The sequence below is a fragment of the Gopherus evgoodei genome, unplaced genomic scaffold (assembly GCF_007399415.2).
Source record: "Gopherus evgoodei ecotype Sinaloan lineage unplaced genomic scaffold, rGopEvg1_v1.p scaffold_91_arrow_ctg1, whole genome shotgun sequence".
Taxonomy (NCBI): Eukaryota; Metazoa; Chordata; order Testudines; family Testudinidae; genus Gopherus; species Gopherus evgoodei.
The window spans coordinates 35,297-58,296 of NW_022060112.1; the positions used below are offsets into that span (position 1 = coordinate 35,297).

Here is a 23,000-nt window from a genome sequence, read left to right on the forward strand (position 1 = left end):
CACTCCTCTCCAAGAGCCGGGGAGAGAACCCAGGAGTCCGGGCTCCCAGCCCCCCCTGCTCTAACCCGCCAGCCCCCACTCCTCTCCCAGAGCCAGGAGAGAACCCAGGTGTCCTGGCCCCCAGCCCCTCTGCTCTAACCACCAGACCCCACTCCCCTCCCAGAGCCGGGAGAGAACCCAGGTGTCCTGGCTCTCAGCCTCCCAACTCTAACCCACCAGCCCCCACTCCCCTCCCAGAGCCGGGGAGAACCCAGGAGTCCGGGTTCCCAGCCCCGCCCCCGTAATCTATCAGCCTCCCCTCCCCCCAGTGAAGAAAATCCAGTGCGAAATGGAAAACAATCGATTCAATTTCTTTAAGTTGGAAGCTGTTTTGGGGGGGCCGGGACCGTCTCTCGCTGTGTCTGTGCCCCAGGCGCCGATCCCATGTGGTGTTGAGGGCAGCACGTGCGCTGGGGGGGTCTCACTCCTGGGCAGGACCTGGCTGGTCGGGACCCCCATCTCAGGCAGTGGGGTCAGAGCAGTGCCCAGCCCAGTGACCCCCCCCCCCCATAGCAGCTCTGGGGCAGCACAACAGAGGGCCTTATCCTGTGTCTTGGGCCCCCGAGTCCAGAGGGCCCCCCGCTAGCAGCCCCTGTTTTTATCAGACCCTGGCGTGGGGTGTCACTTGGGGGGGAGGGGGGGGGATTAACCAGCAGCTCCCATGCCCCGGGGGCCTTTTATTCCCAACCCCCGCCCCCCCGCACCTGGCCAGATGGGGCAGAGCAGCCAGTGCCCACACTTTGGGGGGGACAGGTGGATGCTGCTCAGGGGGTATCACTGGATGGACCTGTGGTAGGGGGGGCAGGAACCCCCCAGCAGGGCCGGGGGGGGGGGTCTTTTCACAGTTGGCCAATCCGGCTCTAGGGCCTGGGCAGCCCAGAGGGGTCACTCACGAGGGGCACCAGCCCCCCACCTACCCCCCCCGGGCCTGTAGCTCCCAAAGGGAGGGTGCAGACTGGGATGTTCCTCACAGGTGTGCGGCTGGGGAGCTGCCGGGGGGGTCAGGGGCAGGACTCTAAGGGAAGATTGGCGGGTGTATGGGGGGGCCAAGGTGTGCTCCCCCTTTTCAATACATCCTAGCAGGCCCCAGCTGGACTCTCTCAGCCGCCGCCCCCAGGGGGTCCCAGCTCGAAGGGGCGGCTGCTGCGACCCCCAATCCCAGCGGGAGGGGAGGGAGGCCCCTGACTGCCGCCCCCTTCGCAGACCCCCCCAAATCCAGCCTGAGAGCGGCTCCATCTCGGCGTCCACCCCCCCGACCCACAGCGCTGGAGACGGTTGGCCTGCAGCAAAGGACGGTGGGTATTTTCCCAGGCTCCTTCGCTCCTGTCCAGCGCCGCTGGGGGTCCGGCAGCGCCTCCAGCTGGCGGCAGAAGGGATGACGCCGCACGCGGCCGCTTGGGTTTCCTCCCCAGGTTCTTGGTCTCTGTTTCCGTCCAGCCATGACCGCTGAGGGGCCTGGGGGCGCAGGGGGGCCGGGGGGCTGACAGTCGCCCTTCATTATCAGCTCTTGTCGGCGGGGCTGTCTCTGTGCAGGGACCCCTTCATGCTCTCCAGGTATTCCTGCTGCGAGACCGCCAGCACCGACGCCAGGATCTCGTCCTCGTCCCAGTCGGTCAGACCTGCCGGGGGGGGCCGGGTTAGGGGGCAGAGCACCCCGCCCCCCGGCAGCCCCCTCTGCTCTGCTCTGCAGCCAGCCCAGAGCTCCCACCTCCTCTCTGCCCAGCCCTCCATTCCCCCCGCGCCCCCCAGCCCCCTCTGCTCTGCAGCCAGCCCAGAGCTCCCACCTCCTCTCTGCCCAGCCCTCCCTTCCCCACATGCCCCCCCACGGCCCCCCCTGCTCCGCAGCCAGCCCAGAGCTCCCACCTCCTCTCTGCCCAGCCCTCCCTTCCCCACATGCCCCCCCACGGCCCCCCCTGCTCCGCAGCCAGCCCAGAGCTCCCACCTCCTCTCTGCCCAGCCCCCCCCGGCCCCCTCTGCTCTGCAGCCAGCCCAGAGCTGCTCCCTGCTCTCTACCCAGCCCTCCCTTCCCCCCTGCAGCCCCCTCATATCGCACCTGCCCAGCGCCAACTCCTCCCAGCCCCTCTGCAAATTGGGGGCAGGGCTATTGGCTTTGGGGGTGTGGCCTCATTCAGAGCCCTCCTATTTGCCATCTGCAAAGGATTCCTGGGTTCTCTCCCCAGCTCTGGGAGGGGAGTGGGGGCTGGTGGTTAGAGCAGGGGGGCTGGGAGCCAGGACTCCTGGGTTCTCTCCCCAGCTCTGGGAGGGCTGGTGGTTAGAGCACGGAGGTGACACTCACCAAACGCAGTAGGTGACATCTGCTGCATGATGGCCCGGCACTCCAGGGCAGGGTACAAAGACACTAAGGGTGGGGTCGCTCGGCCGCCTCCTGCTGATAACTGACTGCTTGTGCCTGGGGACGCAGAGATGGGGGGAGGGGTGCTAAACAGGCTGAATGTATATTCATTGGCCCTCAAATGCAGCCACCTCTGGGGCGGGGTGGCTGGGGAACAACCCCACATAACACTGCAGTGCAATGGCTTGCCTCATGTTGAGATGCATCCAGCTCTGGGGTGGGGTGGATGGGACCAGCCACACAGAACACCACCTGGGGACTGGGACCCAAGATGATCCAGCTTTGGGGCAGGGGGAAAACAGCCACACAGAACACCACATAGGGACCCGGCACCGAGATGCATCCAGCTCTGGGATGGAGCGGGGCGGGTGGGAAACAGCCACACAGAACACCACATGGGGACCCGGCGCCGACATGTAGCCACCTCTGGGATGGGGGGGAAAGGCCGCACTGGGGCAGATCCCGGATCACCCCCCCGAGCTGCTGGGTAAGAGGGCAGAGAACCCAGGCGGCCCCCGCGGCACTGACCTGGCGCGCAGGGCGAGGGCGGCTTGGGCAGCGCCAGGGTGGCGGCGGTGCCCGGGGAGGGCGGTTTCAGGGCGGTGATCTCGCCGTGCAGGTCGGGGTGCTCGGGGGACGGGGCTGAGCTGCGCTGCCGCGGGGAGCGGCTGCTCCAGTCCTCCAGCCCGCTGGTCGCCGCCGCCGTGGCCGAGCTGCAGGTGGCGCTGGCTTTCCGGGGCTGGGGGGTTGCAAGAGATGAGCAGTGAAGAGCCCGCCCCCCCCGGGGCCCGTTCCCCGCCCCCCACTACCCGGGCAATCCCCCCTCCCCCCCCGGGTCCAATTCCCCGCCCCCCATCTGGCTAATCCCTCCGCCCCCCCCGGGTCCCGTTCCCCGACCTCCACTGGGCCGATCCCCGGCCTCGTGTCACGTCCCCCACCCCCCTGAGTGAGCCAGCCAGTCCCCAGAGGGGCGGGGGGGGGGGCTCACCTGTCGGGCTTGTTTCTCCTGGTCCCGCAGCCACTGCAGGTAGGACTCTCGGGCCACCTGCTCCTCGATGGCCTCGTTCGTGGCCTCCCAGTCGGTCGCTCGCTTCTTGTCCTCCAGCATCTGCTGCTCGATCCACGACTCCTCTGATGTCTTGATGGCGCTTTTCATCAGCGACTGCTCCGCGTACTGCCGGGGAGGGGGCGGGGTCAGGGCGCCCCGCCCACAGAGTGCCCCGCCCGGTGTCCGACACCGGCCTCCCGCCCCGCCCCTCACACGCCCAGCCCCGCCCGGTGTCCGACACCGGCCTCCCGCCCCGCCCCTCACGCGCCCAGCCCCGCCCGGTGTCCGACACCGGCCTCCCAGCCCGCCCCCCACACACCCAGCCCCGCCCGGTGTCCGACACCGGCCTCCCGGCCCGCCCCTCACGTGCCCAGCCCTGTCCCAGCCCCGCCCGGTGTCCAACACCGGCCTCCCGCCCCGCCCCTCACGTGCCCAGCCCCGCCCGGTGTCCGACACCGGCCTCCCAGCCCGCCCCCCACACACCCAGCCCCGCCCGGTGTCCGACACCGGCCTCCCGGCCCGCCCCCCACACACCCAGCCCCGCCCGGTGTCCGACACCGGCCTCCCGGCCCGCCCCCCACACCCAGCCCCGCCCGGTGTCCGACACCGGCCTCCCGGCCCGCCCCTCACGCGCCCAGCCCCGCCCCAGCCCCGCCCGGTGTCCGATACCGGCCTCCCGCCCCGCCCCTCACGCGCCCAGCCCCGCCCGGTGTCCGACACCGGCCTCCCGCCCCACCCCTCACGCGCCCAGCCCTGTCCCAGCCCCGCCCGGTGTCCGATACCGGCCTCCCGCCCCGCCCCTCACGCGCCCAGCCCTGTCCCAGCCCCGCCCGGTGTCCGACACCGGCCTCCCGCCCCGCCCCTCACGCGCCCAGCCCCGCACGGTGTCCGACACCGGCCTCCCGCCCCGCCCCTCACGCGCCCAGCCCCGCCCGGTGTCCGACACCGGCCTCCCGCCCCGCCCCTCACGCGCCCAGCCCCGCCCGGTGTCCGACACCGGCCTCCCGCCCCGCCCCTCACGCGCCCAGCCCTGTCCCAGCCCCACCCGGTGTCAGACACCGGCCTCCCGCCCTGCCCCTCACGCGCCCAGCCCCGCCCCATGGCCCTGCCCCCAGCGCCACCCATCACACATCTAGCCCTGTCTCAGCCCTGCCCCTCACACGCCCAGCCCTGCCCCCAGCTGCATACGCCCTCACCTGGCCCATGGCCCTGCCCCCAGCCCCGCCCCTCACACGCCCAGCCCTGTCCCCAGCTGCAACATGCCCCCACACGTGGCCCTGCCCCCAGCCCCGCCCCCAGCTGCAACACGCCCCCAACTGGCCCATGGCCCTGCCCCCAGCCCAACCCACTCACCCCTGGCTTGAAGGAAGGCAGCCCCAGCCCCACACCGATGGTGGCCTTGTTGGGGTTCACCACAGAGTTGTAGTGGATGTTGCGGTGGTAGGAGACCCGGATGGGCTCGTCCTCGTTCTGCTGGATGCCGTGGAAGGTGTTGATGGGCTCTGCGAGAGGGGCACAGCCTAGTTAGCAGGGAGAACCCAGGAGTCCGGGCTCCCACCCCACCCCAAGCTAGGGAGGGAACCCAGGAGTCCGGGCTCCCAGCGCCCCCCCCCCAAGCTAGGGAGGGAACCCAGGAGTCTGGGCTCCCAGCGCCCCCCTCCCCCCGAGCTAGGGAGAGAAACCAGGAGTCTGGGCTCCCAGCGCCCCCCCCCCCCACAAGCTAGGGAGGGAACCCAGGAGTCCGGGCTCCCCGCCCCCCCCCGAGCTAGGGAGAGAACCCAGGCGTCCGGGCTCCCAGCCCCCCCCCCCCCCCGAGCTAGGGAAGAGAACCCAGGAGTCCGGGCTCCCAGCGCCCCCCCCCCCCCGAGCTAGGGAGAGAACCCAGGCGTCCGGGCTCCCAGCGCCCCCCCCCCCCGGGCTAGGGGGGAGAACCCAGGAGTCCAGGCTCCCAGCCCCCACCCGAGTTAGGGAGAGAACCCAAGCGTCCATGCTCCCAGCCCCCCCCTCCCCCCCCCGAGCTAGGGAAGAGAACCCAGGAGTCCGGGCTCCCAGCGCCCCCCCCCCCCCCGAGCTAGGGAGAGAACCCAGGCGTCCGGGCTCCCAGCCCCCCCCCCCCCCCCCCCCGGGCTAGAGAGAGAACCCAGGCGTCCAGGCTCCCAGCCCCCCCCGAGCTAGGGAGAGAACCCAGGCGTCCGGGCTCCCAGCCCCCCCCCCCGGGCTAGGGAGAGAACCCAGGAGTCCAGACTCCCAGCCCTCCCCGAGCTAGGGAGAGAACCCAGGCGTCCGGGCTCCCAGCCCCCACCCCGAGCTAGGGAGAGAACCCAGGCGACTAGGCTAATGGGACGAGCCAGGATGTCCCATCGACGGCCTGGGAGAACAAGCGAATCCCCGGGGAAGAATCCGGCTCCGGGGGGGTGTGTGAATTGTGTCCCATTTCCCCCCACAAGCCCGAGTCAGCCCGGTCAGGCCCACCGGGGGGGTTCTGCGCTGTGTGGACCCGGCCTCTGTTCCTTTGGTGCTGGGATTTCGGTGAGCAGCCGGCGCCGGATCTCACGGGGGGGGGGATGGGGGGCTCCTCGTGACCCTGCCAGGCGAAGCCGGGGCCCCCGCTACCTGTGCCGTACTGGTACACCTCCACAGGCCGGTTGTACATCTCCGCCATGGCCTGCATCTCAATGTGGTTGCCGTGGCAATTGTTTTTCCGCTTCCGGTTGATGTAGGTGGTGAAATCTTCAGTCACGTAGTTGGAGAAATAATCGGCGTTTTTCATCTGTGGGGGGCGGCCCCGGGGCCCAGAGAGAGACTGTGATACGGGGCAGGGACTGGCTGGCTGGGGGGGCAGGGAATGGGGCAGGGGCCTGTCCCCTCTGGGGGGCATCGGCTCCCACCCGGCCCCAGGGCGGAACTGGCTGGCTGGGGGGGCAGGGAATGGGGCAGGGGCCTGTCCCCTCTAGGGGGGCGCTAGCTCCCATCTCGCCCCAGGGCAGGGACTGGCTGGCTCAGGGGGGCAGGGAATGGGGCAGGGGCCTGTCCCCTCTAGGGGGGCGCTAGCATCCATCCAGCCCAGGGCAGGACTGGCTGACGCAGGGGGGCGGGGAATGGGACATGGGGTCCGTGGGGCCTGCTGCAGGGGAAGACGCTAAGGTGGCCACCCTGGGGATCCCCTGAGCTGTCCCCCCCTGCCCCCGCTCACCAGGTAGTCCATACAGTGCTTCCGGACCACTTCATGCATGTCCTGGTCTCCATAGACCTGGTCAGCTGGAAGAGAGGAGAGGGGTGTCGGGAGACAGAACAGGTGATGCAGAGACACGAGGGGGCTGGGGGGGACATCGCACGAACGGCCACAGTGGGGCAGACCCAGGGCCCATCCAGCCCGTGTCCTGCCTGGTGTCAGGCACTTCGGAGGGAATGAACCAAACAGGGCAATTACCGAGTGATCCATCCTCGATCGTCCAGTCCCCGCATCTGGCCCTCAGAGGCTAGGGACACTCGGGGGGAGGGTCCCTGCCCCCCCAGGCTAACAGCCACTGACGGACCCCTCCTCCAGGCACTTAGCGAGCTTGGTTTTGAACCCAGTGCCAGTTCCGGCCTGCCCCACATCCCCTGGCAGGGAGTCCCACAGGTTGACTGCGCTGGGTGAAGAAATACCACCTTTCCTCTGTTTTAACCCTGCTGCCTGTTCATTTCCTCAGCGGATCACTAGTTCACGTGTTACACGAAGGGGTAAATAACATTCCCTGTTCATTATTCCCACCCCCATCGTGACTTTATAGATCTCTGTCATATCTCCCCCAGTCGCCTCTTTTCCCACCCAAACAGGCCCCGTCTCTTCAGTCTCGCCCCAGACGGCAGCGGTTCCATCCCCTGATCATTTCTGCTGCCCTTTTCTGCATCTTTTCCATTTCCAATAGATCATGTTTGCGATGGGCGACCACACCCGCGCAGCCTCCAAGGTGGGGGCGTCCCGTGGATTCACGGAGCAGCACAGGATACTCTCTGCTTACGGTTCCTAGCACGTGGCATGTTGAGGGCTGTTATCACACAACCACGCACCGCGACCCCGAGCTCGGTTCCTGGGGCAGGAAGAGCGATTTCGACCCCAGCCGTCTGGGGGCACGGCTGGGACCCTGTTCCCAACAGGTGGGTCTCCACGCTGAATTCCTCTCACTCGGTCGCCCGGTTCGGGGCTGTCCCTTCCTAGCTCTTCGCTGCCTGCTGGGGACTCGACTCTCGCCTTGTTTTGTATTGGCCGCAAACTTTGCCCCTTTTCCCAGCCCCTTTGTGAATGTGTTGAACAGCCCCTGGGGGGACCTCGTATTTACCGCTCCCCAGTCTGGACAATGGCCATTCACTCCTACCCATGGTGTCCTGCCTACCCCTGGCACTGACCCACGAGCCCTTGTCCAGGCAGATGCCACCTGGGAGTGCTAGGAAATAAACAAGGCTGCCAGCCCCCGGCTCTAACCACTAGCCACTGCTCCCATCCAAGGAATCTTGGAGTTAGAGCGGGGTGGGCTGGGCGCCCAGACTCCTGGGTTCTCTGCCCGGCTCTGGGAGGGGAGTGGGGGCTGGTGGTTAGTGTGGGGGGGGGGGGCTGGGCGCCCAGAGTCCTGGGTTCTCTGCCCGGCTCTGGGAGGGCAGTGGGGGCTGGTGGTTAGAGCAGAGGGGCTGGAAGCCAGGACTCCTGGGTTCTCTCTCCGGCTCTGGGAGGGGAGTGGGGGCTGGTGGTTAGAGCAGAGGGGCTGGGAGCCAGGACTCCTGGGTTCTCTCCCCAGCTCTGGGAGGGTAGTGGGGACTGGTGGTTAGAGTGGGGGGGGGTCTGGGAGCCAGGACTCCTGGGTTCTCCCCCCAGCTCTGGGAGGGGAATGGAGGCTGGTAGTTAGAGCAGGGGGTTGGGCGCCCGGACTCCTGGGTTCTCTGCCCAGCCCTGGGAGGGGAGTGGGGGCTGGTGGATTAGAGCAGGCGGGGCTGGGAGCCTGGACACCTGGCTTCTCTCCCTGGCTCTGGGAGGGGAGCGGGGGCTGGTGGTTAGAGCGGGGGGGCTGGGAGCCAGGACTCCTGGGTTCTCTCCCAGCTCTGGGAGGGGAGTGGGGGCTGGTGGTTGGAGCAGGGGGGGCTGGGCACCAGGACTCCTGGGTTCTCTCCTGTCTCTGGGAAGAGAGGGGGGTCTAGTGGCTTGGAGCAGAGCAGGTTAGGGCCCAGGACTCCTGGGTTCTCTCCTGTCTCTGGGAAGGAAGGGGGGTCTAGTGGCTTGGAGCAGAGCAGGTTAGGGCCCAGACTCCTGGGTTCCCCACCTGTCCTGGGTTCAGCTGGCGTAGAGGGTACCCCACGAGGCCTAGCACCCTGACATGCCGAGTGCCGCATCATGGGAGCGAGTGACTCATCCCCCCCTCACTGCAATGTAAACAAGGATGTGGGTTTAGAGGGGTTCTGGGGGCGGGGGGGCTTAGCCAGCAGCTCCCGTCAGTCACATGGGGACCCGCTGGGTTTCCCAGAAGCCTGCGCTGCGGTCGGCCCATACGTTATTTATACCCACGCTCGGCAAAAACACACGCTGCAGGCTGCGAAGGGCACAAGAAAACAGGAAGCAAAAGACCACAGCTGTTTGCCCCCCCACTATCCCCCCCCCCCCGTTACTAGGAGGCGGGACCAGGGCTAAGGGCAACTGAGGCAAACAACAGCCAGACTTGAGAGGGAAACTATGAACAGAACCCAGGAGTCCTGGTTCCCAACTCCCCACCCAATGCACTAGACCCCACTCCCCTCCACAACTGCAGAAGGGGGGAGGGCTGGGAACCAGGACTCCTGGGTTCTCTCCCGGCTCTGGGAAGGGAGTGGGGACTAGTGATTAGAGCAGGGGGGTGCTGGGAGCCAGGACTCCTGGGTTCTCTCCCTCACTGATGATGCCTGGAGCAAGGAGGTCCCCAAGCGAGATCGCCAGGTCTGCTCACGGCAGCGTTCTGCCCGCTGTGCATTGGGCGTTGGAGTTCAGCTGGCTTTGGAAACGCCCAGGGGCGCAAGAGAAGCCAGGAAATTCCTTTCCCTGGGCCCATTTCACCCCCCACTCCACCCCCCATCAGGTCCGTAAGGGTCCGGTATCAATTCCCTGCCTGCTGACAAACCCCCACAGACCAGAGGGGGAATGTGATTCAGCCCAAACGAGGCCAAACCAACAATCCCCTTCTCTAGCCCCTCCATCGGCAGCCGCTTGTTGTCCCTTCAGCAGCTCCTCAGGGCCGAGCCCCCCAGTTCTTTGCTGTCATCTCCCCTCCGACCCCCACCCATGATGCCTCCACCCCAGGCCCCCGGCACGTCTCCCCCGCCTCGGGGGAGCTGCCTGGAGCCGCGGTCAGGGAATGGGGAGCTGATCTCAGCGGAGGAGACCGGACGAGCACGGCTCACTTAGGCCGAATACAGAGACTTGCCAAAACCTGAAATTCATGGATTCCGAGGCCAGAAGGGATGGTTCTGTCGTACGCCCCGAAGGAATTCCCGGCGCGGATCCCTGAAGAGCCCACTGCACCCAGCAGGGCAGTGTTCCCATGGTTAGCTCCCGTCTCGCGAGAGAGGGTTGGGTGGAGGAAGGTTTGCGAAGCAGAGAAATGGCACTTGCAGAAGAGCTGCTGTTCGGAACCAAAAGCTGAACCGAGTGGAAAGAACCAGGAGGAACCAAGCCGGGAGCAAATCGTCCTGAGCCGCTTTGAAAGGGGCCAAGGGGTTTTGCTGACTCCGAACTGACACTGGTCTCGGCGTGTGAGGCTTCAGCCCAGGCAGGGAGAGTTTTTGGCCAAGGGCCAGAACTGGGTTCATCACGCCGGTCCGGCACCCAGCTGGCAGGCGACAGCGCTGAGTGGCACAGGCTCCCAGTTCCCGTCTGCTTTCCCCTCCAGGGTCCAGAGCGCGCCTTCTCCAGACGCTACTGAAATACGTCGGAAAATGTACAGCACCTGACACAACCCAGAATGCCTAGACGCTACCGTAATACACCTAATATCCCAGGAACAGCACCTGGCACAATGGGTATGTGCCAAGACGCTACCATAATACACCTAATATAACACGCACAGCACCTGGCACAACGGGAACGGGCCAAGACGCTACCGTAATATACCTAATATACCACGCACAGCACCTGGCACAACAGGTATGTGCCAAGACGCTACCGTAATATACCTAATATACGACGCACAGCACCTGGCACAACAGGTATGTGCCAAGACGCTACCGTAGTATACCTAATATAACACGCACAGCACCTGGCACAACGGGTGCGTGCCAAGACACTACCGTAACATACCTAATATACCACACACAGCACCTGGCACAATAGGTACCCAGTGCACCGAGATGCTACTGTAATACACCTAATATACCATGCACAGTGCCTGGCACAATGGGTTCCCAAACCACAACGGACACACTGTGCATAACACGGGCTCTTACAAGAGCCAGCTGAGACGGGGTGTCTGTGAAGCCACTCGTTATGCCAGGTGCTTCACAGACAGCCCCCTGCCCCCCTGGGGGAGATCAGAGCCCCACCAGCTCCCTATCTCCCACCCAAGTGAGATCACTGCCTCAGTCTTTGCTCGGTGCTGGACAGGCCCCACTGACCAAGATTGGGCCCCATCGCATGGGGCACTATCCAGACCACCCCCCCAAACCAAGACTGGGGTTCCTGTTACGCCAGGCACTGGGCGGGTGCTGCGCAGACACACAGTGAGAAACAGTCCCGGCCCTGGAAAATTTCCAGTCAACACAGACAAACACTGGGAGGAGAAACAAAGGCACCACCAGCAGGGCGGCTGTCTGCCCATGTTCACCCAGCCAGTCTGAGAACAGAGCCCAGGTGTCCGGGGCCCGGCGCTGTCATCATATCACAACATGCCAGTCAAAAAGCGTCTGCTCCCAGATTGAAATTCTCCCTACTGACTAACAGACCTATCAAGAAACTGAGTGATTGCTCCCTCCCGTAATACAGTGATGGGTCCCCGGCTACCTCAGCAGCCATCTCTCCACAGATTTATTTTGACCACCTCGCCGCAGCCTTCTTAGACCTCTGTCCGGGTTTCCATCCAAACAAACAAATTAACTGCTCTTTAGGGGGGATCAACCCACGTGGGCGAGTGTGAAATCTACAAATGCATCTGGGCCCAGCACCTGGCAACGCAGGGTTAACAGGACACAGGGTGGGGACACCCAAAAGGATCGCGGAGCTTAAAGGGATTTAGAAATTGCTCGCCAAGATGCAGCCATCTCTGGGGCAGGGCAGCTGGGCAACAGTTCTAGCTCCAAGTCCACAGTCACTACTGGAGCTATGAATGTAGTGAGAAACCGGACTCCTGGGTTCTCTCCCTGGCTCTGGGAGGGTGTGGGGTGCTGCAAGCCAGGACTCCTGGGTTCTCTCCCTGGCTTCGGGAGGGTGCTGGGAGCTGAGAGCCAGGACTGCCTGGTTCTCTCCCTGGCTCTGGTTACAGTATGGGAGTGTCAGGACTTCAGAGTCATTACCTGCTCCTCACCCTCTGCTGTGGCAGGTGAAAGCAGCTGCCCCCCAGGGGCGGGAGGGGCCCACTGTATGTAAAGTGCTGGCTATTCTTAGCAGCCAAATTCCCCCTCGTGGCTGCAGGAAGAGGAAAAGTCAGTAACCACGAAGGCAGGCCAGCCAGTGGTGCATGCGGTGCTTCTGCCCCTAGCATGCAGGGGACGACCCCTGCTCCCTGAGCGCGCACACCCCGCAGTGCGGCTGTTCCCTGGCTCCCCTACCCCAGAGGTGGCTGCAGCTCAGTGGCCAGGGAGCCAGCCTTAGGGATCCTTTGGAATGGAAGACAAAGCAGTAGAAATGGGGAGGAAGGTCCTATGGGCCCAGTGGGTTGGGTGGGGGGCTGGGAGCCAGGACTCCTGGGTTCTATCCCAGCTCTGGGAGGGGAGTGGGGGCTGGTGGTTAGAGCAGGGCGGGTTGGGAGCCAGGACTCCTGGGTTCTCTCCCTGGTTCCCCAGTGGCACTGTGGCCGTACAAACAGTGCTAAGTGAGTCAGGGAAGGGCTGAAGCTAATGCAGGGTTGAAGATCTTCCCCGAGGGGCAGCCGAACATTAGGGGCGAAGGGCTGCTGGGGTGGGGCACGATTGAGAACAGAGCTAGAGCAGCAGTCACCTGCCTCCCCCATTCTCAGCCTGCGAGTTTCAGTTTCTATCAAAACAGGTGGCTGAAATTCCCCCACCTCTCACACCACAAAGGCTTTCTAATACCAGGGTTTCAGTCACTTCTCGGTGCTCACGAGACCCCCTCTCCCAGCCAAGAACAGAACCCAGGCATCCTGGGTCCCAGCAGCCCCTGCTCTAAGCACCAGACCCCACTCCCCTCCCAGAGCCAGGGAGAGAACCCAGGAGTCCTGGCTCCCAGCCCTCCTCCCCCTGCTCTAAGCACCAGACCCCACTCTCCTCCCAGAGCCAGGGAGAGAACCCAGGAGTCCGGGCTCCCAGCCCCCCTCTAACCCGGGGAGGATGCGTGGGACGGGTGCTGATGCTCGGAGCAGGGAATGTTCCACATGGGGGGCAGGTGGAAAACCCATCAGAAGAGGAAGGAAACTGACGTGCTGCTGGGAAAATGTACGTGTAATTGACGAGAGGCAAGAGCTGCCTTTAAGCTAAGCAGGTGGGAAATGCCTCTAGAGGTTACAGCATGGGGGGATTGGGAGCCAGGACTCCTGGGTTCTCTCCTTGGCTCTGGGAGGGGACTCAGGGCTGGTGGTTAGAGCAGGGGGGGCTGGGAGCCAGGATGCCTGGGTTCTCTCCCCAGCTCTGGGAGGGGAGTGGGGGCTGGTGGGTGAGAGCAGGGGGACTGGGAGCCAGGACGCCTGGGTTCTCTGCCCAGCTGTGGAAGGGGAGTGTGTCTAATGGGATAGAAGGGGTGGGGGGCTGGGGGTCAGGATGCCTGAGTTCTGCACCACTGCTGGCAGAGAGACCAGCTGTGGTATGGGAAGGCACCCTGCTCTAGTTGCCGGGCCAGGCGGGGCTCTCCAGGCGGCTGAGTCTGGGGAGCAGCAACCACTGACAAGGCCTTGCCAGGCCTGGGCAGAGCAGGAGCAAAACATGATGCTGCAAAACCTCCTCTGAGTCAGCAAAACGCTGCCATGACTCAGCATCCGTCAGCAAAACGCTGCCACGACTCAGCAGCCATGCCAGCCCCCTGCCAAGGCAGCGCGAGTGAACGGAGCCATGACTCCTGGGTTCTCTCTGCACCTACCTCAAACCACCACACCACATCCCCCAAAACCCCCCAAACACAGATCGCACTGGCCTGGCTCATTCGCCGCCCCCACCTGTGCTCTGCTCCCCCACCCGCAGCCCCGCTTTGCTGCATCAGGGGTGATAGGAGGGGTGGGGAGCGGGCGCTGGCCGGGGGAAGGGAAGCTGTTTATCTCGGCAGAAGCAAGCGGATGTGTGGGCTTGACAGGAAGGAGAAGGCAATGCCAGGGTCGTGCTGCCCCCTGCTGGTCACCCGGGAAAAGGCACTGACAGGGTCACAGACTTCATGCCTGTGAAACTGAGATGCAGCCGCCTCTGGGGAGGGGCAGCTGGGGAACAGCTGCACATAACGCCCCGCAGGGATGGTTCGGCCAGTGCTCAGATGTAGCCCCCTATGGGGAGGGCAGGCTGTGCGCTACCCCCAGTTCTTATGTTCAGTCATATGGGGTGGGATCCTGATCTCATTCGGGGTGCACCCCAAATCTCTGCAGCACCCAACCCATCGGGGGACCCCCGATCTAGGAATCCCCCACCTCTGGGGGAGGGTAGGGGGAGAACAGAGTTCTGGGAAGGGGGCCAGGTCACTGATTCCCCGCCCCTCCATATGGGGGGGGGGGAGTCATACACACCTATGGGTCAAATGATCATAGGGCCTAAGGGGCGAGATTAAAGATGTCAATTAATAGGAGGCCAATGATTGACATGGAAAGCGCCCCCTGCTCTGCCCCCCGCAGCATGGCACCCCCCACAGCACGGTCCTGCCGGCCAGGGCAGAGCGCCCCCCACCCAGTCCCTCACCCTGCAGCAGGGCCCTTCTGGCCAGGGCAGAGCGCCCCCACCCAGGCCCCTGCAGCACGGTCCTGCCGGCCAGGGCAGAGCGCCCCCCACCCCGCCCCTCACCCTGCAGCGAGGCCCTTCTGGCCAGGGCAGAGCGCCCCCCACCCAGCCCCTCACCCTGCAGCAGGGCCCTTCTGGCCAGGGCAGAGCGCCCCCACCCAAGCCCCTGCAGCATGGTCCTGCCGGCCAGGGCAGAGCGCCCCCCACCCAGCCCCTCACCCTGCAGCAGGGCACCCCCCCAGTGCCAGGGCTCACTGTTTCTCCCAGGGGCAGTGTGGACTCGTGGGGAAGGGCTGGGACTCAGGACTCCTGGCTTCTGTTCCCAGCTCTGCCCCCCGCCTTGACCTCGTGCCCCGATTTCCCCTCGCGCCCCTTGTCAGCGCCCATAGGAAGCTCATCTGGGGCAGGGCCTGTCTCTCACGGGGTATCCGAGCCGTGCCCGGCACGATGGAGCCCCACTCCTGGCCGGGGGCCCCACCTCGAGGGATCTGCCTCACCCTGATTGTCCATCGTACAGTCTCACCTGAAAGCCACACCCCCGTCCCCCACTTTGTCCAACCCAGAGCCAAGGCCCTGGGGGCCACGAACCCCACAACTCAGAGATCACCCTGAAAACAGCTGGCGGGCAGCAGAGAACCCCCCCACACCCAGTTTCCAGGAACCCGGAGTCAAGGCCTGGCGGAACCACCCGATCTCACCACAGGGACCCCAGACCCCTCGAACCTGACCCTACCACACCCCATTCTTACGGCTTCCCCACAGGCCCCTCAATCCTCTCTCATGCTCCCCAACTCTGATCCCCAAACCCACTCCCTAGGACACCCCCAACCCTGCCCCAAATCCTCCCATCCATCACTCCTGACCCCCCAACTCTGACCTGCTTCTGAGCAGGTCCCCACCCCAACCCCCAGCCTCCCAACACTGACCCCCATCCCCACCCTGACCTGCTCCCCCAACTTATCCCAGAAGGGCTGGGAAAGAGATCAGACTGCTCCCACCAGGACAGGGGTGCCCCACATCCTCCCCACCCCCAACTTACCCACAGCCCGGAATAAACAAGCCCCGTCCTCCTTCATCTGCTTGATGATGAAACCTTTCTTCTCCCGTAGCGACTTCTCAAACCTGTTCTCCTGCTGGAGACAAGAGAGCACCGCGTCAGCAAGTTACTACGTGCCCCTGCTGAGCCCCCCACCCCATGGCACCCCCCAGCGCCCAGGGACAGCGCCTCCAGCCAAGCCCCACAGCACAGCCCCCTAGTGCCTGGCCCTGACTCCCCTGGCCAGCCACTTGTCTTAAAGTGCTCAAGATGGTTAAGACCAAAGCAGAGTGTGAAGAACTTCAACACGATCTCACAAAACTAAGTGTCTGGCCAGCAAAACAGCAAATGAAATGTAATGTGGCTCAGTGTAAAGTAATGCATGTTAGGAAAATCACCCCAACTACACACACAATATGATGGGGGCTAATTTAGCTACAACGAGTCAGGAAAAAGATCTTGGCGTCATCGTGGATAGTTAGTTCTCTGAAGACGTCCATGCAGTGTGCAGAGGCGGTCAAAAAAGCCAACAGGCTGTTAGGAATCATTAAAAGGGGATAGAGAATAAGAGGGAGAATCTCTCATTGCCCTTCTATAAATCCACGGGACGCCCACATCTCGAATACTGTGCACAGATGTGGTCTCCTCACCTCAAAAATGATATACTGGCACTAGGAAAGGTTCAGAGATGGGCAACTAAAATGATCAGGGGTTTGGAACTGGTTCCAGACGAGGCAAGATTAAAGAGACTGGGACTTTTCAGCTTGGAAAAGAGGAGCCGAAGGGGGGATATGACAGAGGTCTCTAAAATCCTGAGTGATGTGGAGAAAGTGGATAAGGAAAAGTTATTTACTTGCTCTCATAATACAAGAACTAGGGGCCACCAAATGAAATGAATGGGCAGCGGGTTTAAAACAAATCAAAGGAAGTTCTTCTTCACACAGCGCACAGTCAACCTGTGGAACTCCCTGCCTCAGGAGGCTGTGAAGGCTCGGACTAGAACAGGGTTTAAAAGAGAACTGGATACATGCATGGAGGTTAAGTCCGTTAATGGCTAGTAGCCAGGCTGGGTAAGGAATGGGGTCCCTGGCCCCTGTTTGGATGGCAGGAGAGAGATCACTTGATCATCACCTGTTGGGTTCACTCCCTCTGGGGCACCTGGCATTGGCCACTGTCGGCAGACAGGACACTGGGCTAGATGGACCTTTGTCTGACCCAGTCTGGCCATTCTTATGTTCTCCCCCCAACAGCACCCCAGCGCCTGGCCCAGACTGCCAGGGGACAGTGCCCCCTGCCCAGCCCCTCACCTGCCCCCGGCCCTGACTGCCAGGGGACAGCGCCCCCTGCCCAGCCCCTCACCTGCCCCCGGGCCCTGACTGCCAGGGGACAACGCCCCCTGCCCAGCCCCTCACCTGCCCCCGGGCCCTGACTGCCAGGGGACAGCGCCCCCTGCCCAGCCCCTCACCTGCCCCCGGACCCTGACTGCCAGGGGACAGCGCCCCCTGCCCAGCCCCTCACCTGCCCCCGGGCCCTGACTGCCAGGGGACAACGCCCCCTGCCCAGCCCCTCACCTGCCCCCGGGCCCTGACTGCCAGGGGACAACGCCCCCTGCCCAGCCCCTCACCTGCCCCCGGGCCCTGACTGCCAGGGGACAGCGCCCCCTGGCCAGCCCCTCACCTGCCCCTCAGCCCAGACTGCCAGGGGACAACGCCCCCTGCCCAGCCCCTCACCTGCCCCCGGGCCCTGACTGCCAGGGGACAACCCCCCCTGCCCAGCCCCTCACCTGCCCCCGGGCCCTGACTGCCAGGGGACAGCGCCCCCTGCCCAGCCCCTCACCTGCCCCTGGCCCAGACTGCCAGGGAACAGCACCCCCTGCCCAGCCCCTCACCTGCCCCCGGCCCAGACTGCCAGGGGAGAGCCCCCCTGCCCAGCCCCTCACCTGCCCCCGGCCCAGACTGCCAGGGGAGAGCGTCCCCTGCCCAGCCCCCCAGCCCGTTCCCCACAGCTCAGCGCCGCCTAGCACCCAGCCACCTTGTCTCCCAGCTCCTAAGGCCCCCGCTCAGAGCCCAGGCCTCCAGTATCTGGCATAATGTAGGATACATACATGGGGCGTTACGGAGCGCTGGTGCCTAGTGGTTACAGCGGGGGAGGGCAGGAGAGGGGCTGGGAGCCAGGATCCAAGCTCGAGACCCTGGAAGGGCTGCTCAGTGTCCCACCTGATGCCCCCCGGCTGCATATGGGGCACCAGCCCATGGCCTGGGCACCTGCGGTGATGGAGGGACGGATTGGGTTACAGATCAGATTCTGTCTGGCCCTCGAGTGGGAAAGGGGGTCGGCCAGCCCCACACAAATCCCCCCCACGCTGCCCTGGGAAAGCCCCCCTCAACGTTAGCTGTGGGACCCAGGCCCCCATCTTGGCTCGCTACATTAAGCATTAATGGAACTGAGGTAGGAGATGTCTATTCCAAACGTGTACAGTACCAGCAGCCCCCACTCCGGTCCCCGTTCCCCGATCCTAGCCCTGGGGAGAAGAGATCCCACAGGACCCATAGCCCAGCCGGGGTGGGGTTTCCCCTGAATGCCAGGCCCTGTGAAGCCAGCCCGGATTGGGGATCCCTCCGGCTAGACAAACCAGACCCCATTATGTTCTTACAGACCCCGTTATGGGAATGCCTGGCGGGTTTTCCCAGAATCCTGTTCCCTTAGGCCAAGCGACATCCCACAAACCCCTGCAACAGCCCAACTCAACAGGCGGCACGTGCAGCTAGGCAAGCTGTCAACAACCGAGAGACAGTCGGCCTACGTCTGGGCACCACTGCGCCTGGCTAGTAGGGATGGGTGACGGGTCTGTCTATTGGCGAGTTACCCCAGGGAAACCCCACACTGCCATGCATGGCGCACTGGGGCTGAGACCCGGCCTGGCCGGAGCCTCTCTTCCCTGAAGCGGGTCTCGCCCCGAACCAACAGGTGAGCAGCACAATTCACCCACCTCTCCCCCAGTGCCCTGGGTGACCCAGAGCCACGCGTCGCCGGGGGCAGGTCTGCCGGGCTGGGGGGAGGGACAACGGTAATTCCATCCCACTGCGGCCAGGGCAGGGCTGGGTTAAGGCCGCGGGACTGGGGAGTCTCTCTCTGGTCTGTGTTTGTACAGAGCCTGGCGCAAGGCCCTCCCACAGGCACTACCATAATACACCTAATAGATAACATACAGCGCCTGACACAAGGGGTGTGTGTGTGTGTGTCCTGGGTGCTACTGTAATATAGCTAATAGATAACATACAGCGCCTGACACAAGGGGGGGGGTGTCCTGGGTGCTACTGTAATATAGCTAATAGATAACATACAGCGCCTGACACAAGGGGGGGGTGTGTCCTGGGTGCTACTGTAATATAGCTAATAGATAACATACAGCGCCTGACACAAGGGGGGGGTGTCCTGGGTGCTACTGTAATATAGCTAATAGATAACATACAGCGCCTGACACAAGGGGGGGGTGTCCTGGGTGCTACTGTAATATAGCTAATAGATAACATACAGCGCCGGACACAAGGGGGGGTGTGTCCTGGGTGCTACTGTAATATAGCTAATAGATAACATACAGCGCCTGACACAAGGGGGGGGTGTCCTGGGTGCTACTGTAATATAGCTAATAGATAACATACAGCGCCTGACACAAGGGTGTGTGTCTGTCTGTCTGCTGGGTGCTACCGTAATACACCTAACAGATAACATACAGTGCCTGGAGCAAGGCCCTCCTGGGGCAGAACCGTAATACACCTAATAGATAACATACAGCGCTTGGCACAAGGGGGTCCCAGTCCAGGACGGAGCTCCTGCATACTACCAAAAGAGACTGACTATATCCTGTCGAGCACCCAGAACAATGAGGTCCTGGGGTAGGACTGGGCTCCTAGATGCTACCCTGATAACACACAGTTCACTTTTCACTACTGCTAGGATACCATGAGGAAGCTAGTCAGTTTCACTTGCTCACCAGGTGAATAGTGTGTCTCTTACGCTCTAGCACAATCTAGAGTGGGACTCATCCTCTCCAGCAGGGACACTGAGAGACACACACACACACAAAGAGTATCATGGGGGGGGAGGGCTAGGAGCAGAGCCCCCAGATGCCTGGGTTCCCAGTGTGCTCAGGGCACCAGAGCCTCCAGATGCCTGGGTCCCTAGCATCCCATCTCCAAAGGGAATGCAGGCCCAGCCGCCTTGGTCCGAGCATCCCAGCCACTGAATCTTGGTGGGCTGGGGTGGAGTTCACAGGTCAAGTGCCCCCTAATGAGTAAGAATGAGTGCTGGGGGGGGTGCTTGGGGGTACCCGCACCCAAACAGCAATAAGGGGGGATAAACAGCAGACTAATAGGGTGACAATACAGGGACCCCCTCAGAGCCCACCGCATGGGATGACGGTAGAGCTGGAAAAACAGCATTAACTCCCAGCTCAGAGCACCCCAACTACCTGACAGGGATACGTGCCAGAGTAGACACCCCCCTCTATTCCCCTATCACATAGCAGGGGGCCCATGGGGAAAAGTAAGAGTCACCACCTGATTGTTACATCCCTCCCCCCATCATGGGGGGGGTGTCTTCCCACTTCCAGATCAGAGCCCTCTCATAAGAGGGAGCAGGGTTGCCTATCAACATCGCCCCAGGCAGGGTTGCCCCCACGCCCATATCAGAGGGAGGGGGCTCACCACACATCTGAAAAGGGGGGCCTCCTCCAGATCAGGGAGTGGAGGGTCCCCCCTTCCCAATGAGGGAGCATTGCTCTCATCCAGCCCAGGTCAGAGGGGAGGGTCTCCCCACTTCCCCCAGCTCTCAGAGGGAGGGGGTCCACACACTCCCAAGGAGAGAACGCTGCCCTGGATACCTGCTCTACAGGGGGTGGTTCCCCTATTCTTCAGAGGGGATCCCCATCCCTGCCACAGCTCAGAAGTGGGTCCCCCACCACCCACAGCCCAGGGCCCTTCCCCACCCAGGGCAACTGCTACAGAAAGGGCAGGTCCCCAACCCCCCCCCCCCCCCGAGGCAGGTTCCACTCTCCCCAGAGCCCAGAAGAGGAGGGTCCAGTCCCCCCCAAATCTCCAAGAAAGGGGATCTCCCTCCCCCCATACCAGGGGTCCTAGCATACCCACCAGAAGGGGGATCCATCTCCCCCCCACCAGCCCTCCCAGAAGGGGAGTCCCCCAATAGCTAAGGGGGTTCCCACACTCCCACCAGAGGCAGGTTCCACTCTTCCCAGAGCCCAGAAGAGGGGGGTCCGGTCCCCCCCCCGCAGTGTCCAAGAAGGGGGATATCCCTCCTCCCATACCCACCAGAAGGGGGATCCGTCTCTCCCCCACCAACCCTCCCAGAAGGGGGCCCCCATATCTGCAAGAAGGGAGATCCTTCTCCCCTCACCAACCCTCCCAGAAAGGGGCCCCCCATACTCACCAGAAGGGGGATCCTTCTCCCCCCACCAACCCTCCCAGAAGAGGGGCCCCCCATACTCACCAGAAGGGGATCCCTCTCCCCCACCAACCCTCCCAGAAGAGGGGCCCCCCATATCCCCCAGAAGGGGGATCCTTCTCCCCCCACCAACCCTCCCAGAAGAGGGGCCCCCCCATGCCCCCCAGAAGGGGGATCCCTCTCCCCCCACCAACCCTCCCAGAAAGTGGCCCCCCATACCCACCAAAAGGGGGATCCCTCTCCCCCACCAACCCTCCCAGAAGAGGGGCCCCCCATATCCCCCAGAAGGGGGATCCTTCTCCCCCCACCAACCCTCCCAGAAGAGGTGCCCCCCCATGCCCCCCAGAAGGGGGATCCTTCTCCCCCCACCAACCCTCCCAGAAAGTGGCCCCCCATACCCACCAAAAGGGGGATCCCTCTCCCCCACCAACCCTCCCAGAAGAGGGGCCCCCCATACCCACCAAAAAGGGGATCCTTCTCCCCCCACAAACTCCCCCAGAAGGGGCCCCCCATGCCCCCCAGAAGGGGGATCCTTCTCCCCCCACCAACCCTCCCAGAAGGGGCCCCCCATGCCCCCCAGAAGGGGGATCCTTCTCCCCCCACCAACCCTCCCAAGAAGGGGGCCCCCATATCTGCAAGAAGGGAGATCCTTCTCCCCTCACCAACCCTCCCAGAAGAGGGGCCCCTCATACCCACCAAAAAGGGGATCCTTCTCCCCCCACCAACCCTCCCAGAAAGGGGCCCCCCATACTCACCAGAAGGGGGATCCTTCTCCCCTCACCAACCCTCCCAGAAAGTGGCCCCCCATACCCACCAAAAGGGGGATCCCTCTCCCCCACCAACCCTCCCAGAAGGGCCCCCCCATGCTCCCCAGAAGGGGGATCCTTCTCCCCCCACCAACCCTCCCAGAAGAGGGGCCCCTCATACCCACCAAAAAGGGGATCCTTCTCCCCCCACCAACCCTCCCAGAAAGGGGCCCCCCATACTCACCAGAAGGGGGATCCTTCTCCCCCCACCAACCCTCCCAGAAAGTGGCCCCCCATACCCACCAAAAGGGGGATCCTTCTCCCCCCACCAACCCTCCCAGAAGGGGCCCCCCATGCCCCCCAGAAGGGGGGATCCTTCTCCCCCCACCAACCCTCCCAGAAGGGGCCCCCACACCCCCCTGTACCTGCTCCACGCTGGCCGGGTCCATGCTCTCCCCGCGGGCCGCCGCCGTCTCGTACTCGTCCTCGCTGTTACAGCCGGCGCCGCCGCCGGCCTCGTCCCGCTCGGGGCTGCTGCCCGGGCCGGGCCCCCCCTGCCGCCGCCGCTTGCTGTGCCCCGGCCCCGAGCAGCAGCCCCCGCCCCGGGCCTCGCCCGCCCCGAGCAGCGGGGCCCCGTCCAGCCCCCCGAGCGGGTCCCCGCCGCCCCCCACCCCGCCGGGGCCCGGCGGCGGCGGCGAGCCGGCGGGGGGCGCCCCCCAGCGGGGCGGGGGAGGGGAGGCCCGGGATCGGGCCCCTCCGCCGCGGGGGTCGGGGCCGGCGGGGGGGCCGCCCCCGCCGCCGGCCCCCCCCCGGGCGTGCGAGTCCGGGCCGGGGCCCCCCCGCGGGTGGGGGTGGGGGTCCGGGCCGCCCACCCCGCCCGGGGCCGCGGCGCGGGGGGGGCCGCCCGGCGGGTCCCGCTCCCCGTCCCCCGCCGCCGGGCAGGGCTTCTTCTTGGGCAGGATCGTCATGGCCGGGAGGGAGCGGGGCCCGGCTAGGCCGGCGGGCGGGGCTGGCCCCGGGTGGGGGGCGGGGAACCCGGATGGAGGGGCTAAGAGGATGGTGGGTACCCGGATGGAGGGGCTAAGGAGGGGGGTCCGGGGGTGCGCGGTACCCGGATGGAGGGGCTAAGGGGGGGGTTCCGGGGGGGTGAGGTACCCGGATGGAGGGGCTAAGGGGGGGGTTCCGGGGGTGAGGTACCCGGATGCAGAGGCTAAGGGGGGGGTTCCGGGGGGTGAGGTA

The 23,000-nt window shown here is 64.4% G+C and overlaps 1 protein-coding gene across 3 annotated transcripts; it reads right to left on the bottom strand.

The window, feature by feature from the left end:
- Positions 1-329: 329 nt before the first annotated feature.
- Positions 330-22,302, bottom strand: OTUD5 (OTU deubiquitinase 5). Of its 3 annotated transcripts, none has more exons than XM_030548225.1 (9): positions 22,187-22,302; positions 15,559-15,649; positions 6,634-6,698; positions 6,054-6,210; positions 4,794-4,942; positions 3,381-3,566; positions 2,921-3,131; positions 2,336-2,449; positions 330-1,658 (listed from the first exon to the last, which is right to left on the bottom strand). In XM_030548225.1, the coding sequence occupies exons 1-9, from the start codon at positions 22,208-22,210 to the stop codon at positions 1,540-1,542; spliced, it is 1,116 nt and encodes a 371-aa protein (XP_030404085.1). In that variant the 5' UTR covers positions 22,211-22,302; the 3' UTR covers positions 330-1,539. The 3 variants fall into 3 exon arrangements, with proteins under 3 accessions (XP_030404085.1, XP_030404084.1, XP_030404086.1); XM_030548224.1 differs by having other exon boundaries at positions 15,559-15,652; XM_030548226.1 differs by lacking the exons at positions 15,559-15,649; positions 22,187-22,302 and adding an exon at positions 9,872-9,958.
- Positions 22,303-23,000: the final 698 nt, after the last annotated feature.